This window comes from Octodon degus, unplaced genomic scaffold (assembly GCF_000260255.1).
Source record: "Octodon degus isolate 3935 unplaced genomic scaffold, OctDeg1.0 scaffold00037, whole genome shotgun sequence".
In the NCBI taxonomy this organism is placed as follows: domain Eukaryota; kingdom Metazoa; phylum Chordata; class Mammalia; order Rodentia; family Octodontidae; genus Octodon; species Octodon degus.
The window spans coordinates 4,676,260-4,686,677 of NW_004524613.1; the positions used below are offsets into that span (position 1 = coordinate 4,676,260).

Consider the following 10,418-nt stretch of genomic DNA (forward strand, 5'->3'; position numbering starts at 1 on the left):
CTCCTGGCTTACTAGTAAGAACATGGACATACGCTGAACCTTCAGTGTGAGTCAGGTTCTTTTGCTTCATTTCAAAGAGCAGTCTGAGGCAAAGAACTATCTCTTCAGAGCTCAGCTCATTTGGGAGATGATGTAACAACACACCCTCACGCATGGCTCCTGGGTTGGCACTTTTGATAGTTATCTCAGTGCAACAGGGGGAGGGACTTTGTCCTTTCAGCAAATACCTAAGTAGAGCTCTGCTTTTTGCCCGAAGTGAAGGGTATAGAACTCAGCGTTCTCTTCTCTGGTACCATCTCAGCTATCTGTCTACAAGGTGTGAGCAGTGGACAGCCTCTTTTACAATAAATTTAGATCGAAAGGGTTGGAGCCGTATTGGAAGAACGGTGGCGACGGCGGTGTTCCTGAATGAGGGCAGAAAAGATGTGGGATCAAGGAGGACAGCCTTGGCAACAGTGGCCCTTGAACCAGCAACAATGGATGCAGTCATTCCAGCACCAGCAGGATCCAAGTCAGATTGACTGGGCTGCATTGGCTCAAGCTTGGATTGCCCAGAGAGAGGCTTCAGGACAGCAAAGCATAGTGGAACAACCTCCAGGAATGATGCCCAATGGACAAGAGATGTCTACAATGGAATCTGGTCCTAACAATCATGGGAATTTTCAAGGAGATTCAAACTTTAATAGGATGTGGCAACCAGAATGGGGAATGCATCAGCAGCCCCCACACCCCCCTCCAGATCAGCCATGGATGCCACCAACACCAGGCCCAGTGGACATTGTACCTCCTTCTGAAGACAGCAACAGTCAGGACAGTGGGGAATTTGCCCCTGACAACAGGCATATATTTAACCAGAACAATCACAACTTTGGTGGACCACCCGATAATTTTGCAGTGGGGCCAGTGAACCAGTTTGACTATCAGCATGGGGCTGCTTTTGGTCCACCGCAAGGTGGATTTCATCCTCCTTATTGACAACCAGGAACTCCAGGACCTCCAGCACCTCCCCAGAACCGAAGAGAAAGGCCATCATCATTCAGGGATTGGCAGCGGTCACCTATTGCACTTCCTGTGAAGCAGGAGCCTCCACAAATTGATGCAGTAAAACGCAGGACTCTTCCAGCTTGGATTTGTGAAGGTCTTGAAAAAATGGAATGTGAAAAGCAAAAGAAATTAGAAAAAGAAAGGATGGAACAGCAACGTTCACAGTTATCGAAAAAAGAAAAGAAGGCCACAGAAGATGCTCATGGAGGTGATGGCCCTCGTTTACCTCAGAGGAGTAAATTTGACAGCGATGAGGAAGATGAAGACCCTGAAAACACTGAGGCTGCGAGCAGTGGAAAAGTCACCAGAAGTCCATCTCCAGTTCAAGAAGAGCAGAGTGAGCCAGAGATGACGGAAGAAGAAAAAGAGTATCAAATGATGTTGCTGACAAAGATGCTTTTGACTGAAATTCTTCTGGATGTCACAGATGAAGAAATTTATTACATAGCCAAAGACACACATCGTAAAGCAACGAAAGCTCCTGCAAAACAGCTGGCACAGTCCAGTGCACTGGCTTCCCTCACTGGACTCGGTGGCCTGGGCGGTTATGGATCCGGAGACAGTGAAGATGAGCGGAGCGACAGAGGCTCTGAGTCCTCTGACACTGATGATGAGGAGTTACGGCACCGCATCCGGCAAAAACAGGAGGCTTTTTGGAGAAAAGAGAAAGAGCAGCAGCTACTGCACGATAAACAGATAGAAGAAGAAAAACAACAGACAGAAAGGGTTACAAAAGAAATGAATGAATTTATACACAAAGAGCAAAATAGCTTATCACATCTAGAAGCAAGAGAAGCAGATGGTGATGTGGTTAATGAAAAGAAAAGAACTACAAATGAAACGACATCTGTTTTAGAACCCAAAAAAGACCATAAAGAAAAAGAGAAACAAGGAAGGAGTAGATCAGGAAGTTCTAGCAGTAGATCCAGTAGCAACAGCAGAACTAGTAGTACCAGCAGTACTGTCTCTGGTTCTTCTTACAGTTCTAGCTCAGGCAGTAGTCACACTTCTTCTCGATCTTCTTCTCCTAAAAGAAAAAAGAGACATAGTAGGAGTAGATCTCCTGCAATTAAAGCTAGACGTAGCCAGAGTCGAAGCTACTCTCACAGAATTAAAATAGAGAGCAATAGGGCTAGGGTGAAGATTAGAGACAGGAGGAGATCTAATAGAAATAGCATTGAAAGAGAAAGACGACGAAATCGGAGTCCTTCCCGAGAGAGACGTAGAAGTAGAAGTCGCCCGAGGGATAGACGAACCAATCGTTCCAGTCGCAGTAGGAGTCGAGATAGACGTAAAATTGAGGATCAACGTGGAAATCTTAGTGGGAGCAGTCATAAGCATAAAGGTGAGGCTAAAGAACAAGAGAGGAAAAAGGAGAGGAGTCGAAGTATAGATAAAGACAGGAAAAAGAAAGAGAAAGAAAGGGAGCGTGAACAGGATAAAAGAAAAGAGAAACAAAAAAGGGAAGAAAAAGATTTTAAGTTCAGTAGTCAGGATGATAGATTAAAGAGGAAAAGAGAAAGTGAAAGAACATTCTCTAGGAGTGGTTCTATATCTGTTAAAATCATAAGACACGATTCTAGACAAGATAGTAAGAAAAGTACTGCCAAAGATAGTAAAAAGCATTCAGGCTCTGATTCTAGTGGAAGGAGCAGTTGTGAATCTCCAGGAAGTAGCAAAGAAAAGAAAGCTAAGAAGCCTAAACATAGTCGATCGCGATCCATGGAGAAATCTCAAAGGTCTGGTAAGAAGGCAAGCCGCAAACACAAGTCTAAGTCCCGATCAAGATCGACAACCCCTCCCCGTCGTAAGCACTGAGGAATGATGTGGCAAGCATGCCATGATGTTTTAAAAAATTCCATGAGTTTTAAGGGCTTGTCTCATTATAGAGGCACATTGTGGCTGTAGGTGAAACCAGAATCTTTTTTTTTTTTTAATCTGTAAATAGGTGTACTTTTTCCAAATGCTGCTCCAAGTTACTTAATAGGATTTCTTTGTATTACACTTTTTTCAAAAAATAGAGCATAATAAGACTATAAACATGCCATTCTCTTTCAGCTGTAATGTTCTTAAACTTATTCTTGAATGTACTGTGATGTCAATAAAGCTCTTTAGTTCATTTTTGTTAAAAAAATAAATTTAATAATTAATTAATTAATTAATGAAATGTTTTGCACAATTCTGTGCCCAGAAAAGAAACTTGGATTCTGAAAGTCCAATTAGCAGAATGCTATAGATTAATATCATCTAAAAATCTCAGCTGAGGAAAAATATTAGAAGAAATAAACAAAGGATAACTTGAGATGATGAGGAAGGAGGAGAAAGCCAGAGAAAAATATTTAAGCCCATGGACACTTCAGTAAGGCATAGATTCTATGCCTTGACCTGTGAAAGAAATCCCTTCTTTCCCCACTGGGTGGGGCTCAGCTCACACTATACAGGGCCCTGTTTCCGAATCCCCAGCAGCTGCCTGCTCTCTGTAGTCCATCAGGATTTCAGAAGAAAAAAGATACCAAGATCAAGATGTTTCTTCCAGATCAAGAGATCTCCAGGTGGAATCAGGATCTCTGGTGGTCTCTTCCAGTCATTACATGGACTCGGCGGTTTTGTTTGTTTTTTTCTTTTCCTTTTAAGTATATTTTCCTTTATGGGTTAGACTAACAAAATGTTTTCTTTTGTTTTGAGACAGGGTCTCACCATGTAGTCCAGGCTGGCCTAGAACTTGTGGCAATCCTCCTACCTCAGCCACCACAACCTGCTAGTCTTAAAATTTAAAAACACCAAATGAAACATTACTGAAGAAAGGTATGAATAATCAATAAAATACCTGAAAAGTGTTTTGGTTTTCTTTTTTCTTTCTTTTTTTTTTTTTTTTTTTTTTTTTTTTTTTTTTTTTTTTTTTTAGGGAAAGGGTCTACAGGATGTTCAGGGTTTCACTACTAGATTGGCCTCCTAGTGATCCACTTGTTAACAGCTTCCCAAGAGTTGGGGTTACAGGCACGTGCCACCCCACTCAGTCTCAATTGCCATCTCAGTGCGCCCCAGGGGTGGGACTGGCATGGCAGGCCCGGGGGGATAGAACCCTTGGCCCCTGCACCTTCTTGAAAGTGCTTTCACCCACTGAGCTATTTGTTTTTGTTTTTTTTTTCAAAATTTTATTGATAAACAGATAGCAATGAGACAGTTTCAAATCAAATCGGAAGTACAGTTTCAACAAATAATACACTGCATATCTTCTTCTTAGTGGTTAATTGCTGTACAAGATGCGGACTTGAAATCCTATTTACAAACACCATTAGAACAAATCATTCTATTCATTAAGAGAATGCAACTATATATCTATCCCAACCACTTTGAATACACAGATACAAAATGGACATTCATCGGTATACTCCATTTTTTCTAAGTTCCGTTATTGAATATTATAGGTGTATAAACTCAGCAAAATATTCTAAAAGAGTCCAGTAGCCCATAATAGCATTGGGTCTTCTGTTTAACTGGCAGTGTCAGAAATTATTGACCTGAGTCCCCCACAGTTCAGCATAACAACATGGCTTTACTTCCTATATTTCGTCTTTATACTTTTCTACTGGATGGTTAAGACCAAGGTAAAGCAGGACCTGTGCAACAAGAGTTGTAGCTTTTTGGTCTGAGAAGGTCAGTGAAATGCCCTCGGGATTTATCCTGAGATCCTGTACCTCAGATTGTAGAGCCTTTGTCAGTGCAGCCATGTGGATGAGTCACGGCCATTGCTTGGCCAATGTGCTCTCTGTGAAAGCCTGAGAGAGTGTCTTCTCCCCATGTGACTCTCCTTAGGCACACTCTATGTCATTGATCACTTTCCTCTTTGGCCCCATAATCTTCTTGATCAGAAAATTTGGGACACTACCGAGGTACATGATGTTACAGTACAAGTTCTCATATGTCCTGAGTCTTAATTGACCTTAGAAGGTTAGGGCCAAAATGTCCGCTGAGCTATTTGGCTGGCCCTTGTTTTTGTTTTCTTGCTAGTATATTTAATCAAATAAATAGGCGAGACTCTTGTTCTGCACCAAGAGTCTTATGGTGAAAACTTGTACAACATACCAGTCCAGATGGAAAGACTAACCTTGCCAGTCAGCCCCAGGCGAGGGCGGGAGAGGGAGTTCCCTTCTTCCCTGGGATTCCCACCTCCCTGCTCTCTTCCTTCCTGTCCTCTCTCTCAGCACTGCTTTCTGCAGTAGCTCATGCTCCCAGCTTGCAGTCAGAGGCAGCCCCAGCAGGACCCGCACTCTCTGCCACAGTCTTCCCTCAGGTTTCTTTCCAGGGAGCAGGAGCCCAGGGGTGGGGTGAAGGGGAGTCAAAGGAGGCTGCAGTGTAGGAAGGTCTGTTTTTCCTCCCCCTAGACACACAGCAAGTTAACCCCAGGAGAGCAGGAAGTCTTGTGGGGGATCTAATGACCCCTGTTGTTACCGCACAGCACAACAAAGCTTCCTGGACATTCGGGCTGCTCAGAAGCCTTGAGAAAAAGTTTTCAGTGAAGCCTCAGTCAGCCTTCCCTTTCCAATGAAGCCCTGTGCGCACCACGTGGTGGGCTAATTGGCATAGCTGTGGTCTCCTACAAGAGTTTCAGCAGAGCCAAGCTCCCTGCAATGCACATAAGCAGTTTGGAAGCCATAACTCAGACTGAACTTGCAGACCACTGCTTGGATTTGACTGAAGTGTTTTAGTGCCCCCTACCTGCCTGGTGATTCTGCCAAGTGTACAAGGTGCTCTCCTAATGCAGCCACCACCCCGCATTTACCAGATGGTCTTAGCCTCCCGCTCCTTTGATGCAGTTACACCCCGGAAAGAAGGAAGCTGTGTTCTCCCCACTTTGTTTGATAAGGTGAAAACAACTTGTTCACTCACTGCATATTATCAGAAAAAAAGGAGGAGAAGGAGAAGGAGAAGGAGAAGGAGAAGGAGAAGGAGAAGGAGAAGGAGAAGGAGAAGGAGAAGGAGAAGTAGCAAACATGCGGATGGAATTCATTACATACCTTCTGGGACCCCTTGGCTTCTGAATAGTTAGTTCTGCTATTGAGTCTCTCTTCCAAGTTTGCAGAGGCTCAAGGACTTACCCAGTCAGGGAAGATAATTTGCTGCCACTTCCTGCTAGTTGGCTTAAATAGGTTGTCAGGATGCTATACTCCCAACCAAAGCTCCCAGCAGGAGGTGGGGCCGCACATGTTTACAAGCGTGCTCACTTGTTCTGTGGATACTCAGGAGGAAGGGTATTTGCCGCTGGTGGAGAAACTGGAAGCTCTCTAATGAACTGCCCAGGCTCTCAGTCCTGACCTTATAGCCAGGTAATGTCACAAACTCCTCACGTCTTTGGAAGATCTGAGTTTGGTGCCTATATTCACTCATGTATCTGGACAACTAGGATACAGTGGAAGGGGGATGAGAGAGTCAGAAGTCCTGGGTTCCGCTCTGACTGCCACTTACATGCTCTGTGATTTTGAGCTGGTTTATCCTCCTTCTCCCAGCCTCAGTTGCTTGATCTGTAATGTGGGTGAACACTAACCCTAGTGGAAATACTGCCACATGACTTGATCTAACGTTGTTTGGTGGGACTCAGTGCACATGAACTGTGTGTAAATCTGGGGGAGCGCATTGTGGCCACAGGGAGATTTGGCCTCACAGTAGATTCCACTGGGTGAAGTGGTGCACAACTGTAATCTCAGCACTTGGGAGCTTGAGGCCGGCATTCAAAGAGCTACATAATGAATTCAAGCCCAGCTTGAGCTACACAGTGAGACCTTGTCTCAGAAAGAAAAAGAAAAAGCTTCCACAATTATAAATGTCAGCCCACAGATGGGGTTCATTGATTCCTAAATTCTCTTGTGTTATTGCAACTTTTTGTAGGAAGCATAGTCCTAAAATGAAATGGTAGAAAAAAAACTGAACTGGAAGTCAAACAGTAAGTGTTCTAATTCAGATTCTGGACAAAACCAGGACAAATTTGGCAAGCTATTTAACACTACATTTGTTCCTTCCCGCATATAATAGCAATAACTGTATCGTACTTTCCTAAAGCATAGTGAAGTTGTGAATCTTAAAAAGAATAACACCTTCCAGGTGTGGTGGCCAGAAGCTGTTTCCCCAGTTAATTGGGAGGCTGTCTCAAAGATCACTAGGATCCAGGAATTCAAGGAAAGCTTTAAGAAAAGGGAAGGTCGAGTGTGTGAAATACATAGACCATTCAAAAATGAAACTTATTGTTAGCTCGATCAATGATTTCATAAGCTCCTAGCAACCTAAGAGCACTTAGTACACTCCGGGAAGCTGTCTTAGTCCTTTTTATTCACTTTAACAAGACTGGCTAATTTATAAGAAAAGAGGTTTACTTTGGCTTATGGGTCTGGAAATTCAAGAGCATGATACTAGTATCTGCTCTACTTTTGACGAGTGCCTCAGGGCAGACAACTGGAAGAGGAAGTGTTTGCATGTAGAAGGAACACAGTGAGAGCCGAGGGGAGTTGCAAGGCCTGGTTATAATGACTTGCTCTTGTGATAATTGACCGACTCTCACAAGAACTACAGTAACTCCTTCGGGAGGGTAGGTCCTTTAAGAGGCATCACCTCCCAACACCGACACTATTACACTGAGTGCCAGCTCTCATCATGAGTTCTGGGGGACACAAACCACACTCAAATCAGAGCAGAAGCCTACCTAAAATTTAGTTGAATCCTTATTACATGACTGACAAGGATGAACTACAACTAGCAATGTCCCCATTCAACTACCCAAGAAACAATGCCTTGGGTTCAGTGTGTAGTCCTTGCAGGGCAATGAGAAATAACATCAGCCACTGAACAATGGTTGCCACCAGCTTTGCTGAATCATCTGCAGATGAGTGCATGGCTGAAGCACCTAAAAGTAGGGCTTTGTTGGATAGAATCAAGGGGTCTGTTGGAAGCCAGAGGGCTATGGGAGTTTGTCCCTATTTTGATCTTAGCATATAATGGAGCAAGTCAGTGGGTATAACAGTGAGGCAAGGTGTCATGCTGGTCTTGGACCTTACAGTAACTCTATTCTTGTGACTTTGGGAAACTTAAGACAAGGTCCTACACGCAAATCACTGATTGCATACAACCTTCTAAGCACTCATTTTCATCTCCTTAGGAGAACCTTCTTAGTTAGAATTTCTGTTTTCCTTCTCATCCAAGAAAATATCTGATTGAGAAAGTAATAAAAACCCATTTTATTTATTTTCTCTCCCCCACCCCACTTCTCTCTTTGTCTCTCTCCCTTAACCCAGAATATTTCAGACTTGCCCTGGCTGATGAGATTAGAGGAAAGGCTTATGGAACAGGCTGTGATCTCTGAGCTGCTGAGGCCCCAGTCTCTCCTGAGGGCAAAAGATTACCTTGAATATTCTTTCCATTTATGAACTGGCCTGAGTCCTAAAGCAAAAGCATCTCCCCCAGACTTCTATATTAGCATGTGGACATGGATCTCTTCCTACAGATGTGGCTGTTTGCATAGAGCTACCTAAGCAGGTGGGTTTGGGTGGGGGAATGGAGAGGCAGCACTCAGCCTTTCTTCAGGTACCTTAGCCTTGCTCCACAGAAGAGAAGACACTTCCAGCTATTCCAGTTCCATGCATGAAACACCCCTCACCTAACTTGTCTATAAAGAAGTCCCTTTCCACATACCAGTAGGGACAGGGACCAATTGGCAACCAGTACTAAAATAAGTCCTTGCATTTGAAGTTACCTAAAGTTCCAAATTTAGGTTTTTCACACTGAGTTCATGCAGTCTATTTTTTGTTGGTGGTGGTAGTGGTGATTCTTTTTCCCCCTTTTTTGAGACAAGTTCTGCCTGTAGAGATCAGGCTGGCCTTGAATTCACTATGTAACCTAAGCTGGCCTTGAACTCATGGTGATCCTCTTGCCTCAGCATCCCTAGCACTGGGATTACAAGTGTGCACCACCATTCCTCACCATGTGGTGTGTTCTTTTTTATACATTTGGTATAGGGCTTACAGGGTCTACGGGATCTCACTACGTATATCGAACTTGTAGTGATCCTTCTGTTTTCAGCCTCCCAAGCGCTAGGATTATAGGCCTTGTGCCACCACACCCAGTCTCAATCACTATCTTACCATGCCCTGTGGGTAGGCCAGCACAGCACGCTGGGGATCAAATCCTAGCCACTGCACTCTGTGTAAACAAGTGCTTTAGCTATCTGGCTGGCCCAGTGTGTTCTTTTAGAAGGGGTTATTAGTATGAATTTCTTTTTATGTTTATGGATTCTACTTTGGTAGCACCTTGGAAAAAATCTAAAACCTCATCTTGAGAAACCTCTATCTACATACACAGTAGATAAGCAGATAAAGGGCTGCTTAGTTCATATTTCTAAGATGTGGAGTATTTCATGTTATTAGAGAAAAGAACTAATAAGGACAGTTTTCATTTTGGGGACATCTAGTAAGAAAGTGTTTAGAATACCTGGACGCTTCAGGAAATAGGTAGTCTCATCTTTCTGCCTATATTATTGGAACCCTCCACTCACCTGGGACTGAGAATAGTCCAGCTGAGCCAGATGTCCAATAGGAGCCCAGGGACAAAAGATTCCCAGGCAGGAAGACTATCCCTCTTGAGAGGAGGGCTGCCAAGATTTGGGGCGGGCACTTCTGTTTCACTCTGAAGAGCTTGTCCCCGACTGGCCCTCCTTTCTCCTATTTTTCAGGCCCTGTGATCTTTACTGCAAAGCACACCATATGGTTTTGATTCAAGCTCCTGGATTACTCAGAGCTTTTCATGTCTCCGGCATCAGGAAACCCTCTAGCCTCTTTAAGCAGCTGCACTGGCATCTTAGAGAAGAGGTCAGCTCTTTTGGACTCCCTTATACGCTGGGCATGGAAGTCCAGTGGGGCACCTTGTGGAGTGTAGAGAAAGGGCAACAAGAATGACGATAGGTTGGGGAGATACCTCTGGGATTCACCAAGGAGAACACAGGCCTGGGACCTGTGGGTCACAATGCAGAGGACTAGTTTTTACCCCTTCCCCAAGATTTCCCTGTGAGACAGCCTTTTCTTGGAAATGGGAGAATAATACCTAAACCTTCTTGGAGAAATAGAAAAGAGAAGTATTGTCAGAATCAAGGGATGACGCAAAGCTACTGTCCCGTAGACTGATGCTTCTGACTGAGGTCAGATAAGCATCAGAGAGCTTCAGTGGAAATGACTGAGCAAAAAAGTTCTTCAATTTTCTGGTGAAAGGGGCTGGGGAGATGGCTCAGTGGAATAAGTGCTTCCCTGGCAAGCATAAGGGCCTGAGTTCAATCCCTGGTTCCGCAAAAGCTTTAAATTGGATTATAATTCCTGGGAAAAACTGTAAAAAAAAAA

General features: G+C 43.9%; 1 protein-coding gene across 1 annotated transcript; it reads left to right on the forward strand.

Annotated features, from left to right (window-relative positions):
- The first annotated feature begins 387 nt into the window (after window positions 1-387).
- LOC101564028 (arginine/serine-rich protein PNISR-like) lies at window positions 388-3,178 on the forward strand. Its single transcript, XM_023714979.1, is given in 2 exon segments — window positions 388-2,788; window positions 2,832-3,178. Coding segments are annotated over 2 exon segments (2,418 nt in total). The 5' UTR covers window positions 388-408; the 3' UTR covers window positions 2,870-3,178.
- Window positions 3,179-10,418: the final 7,240 nt, after the last annotated feature.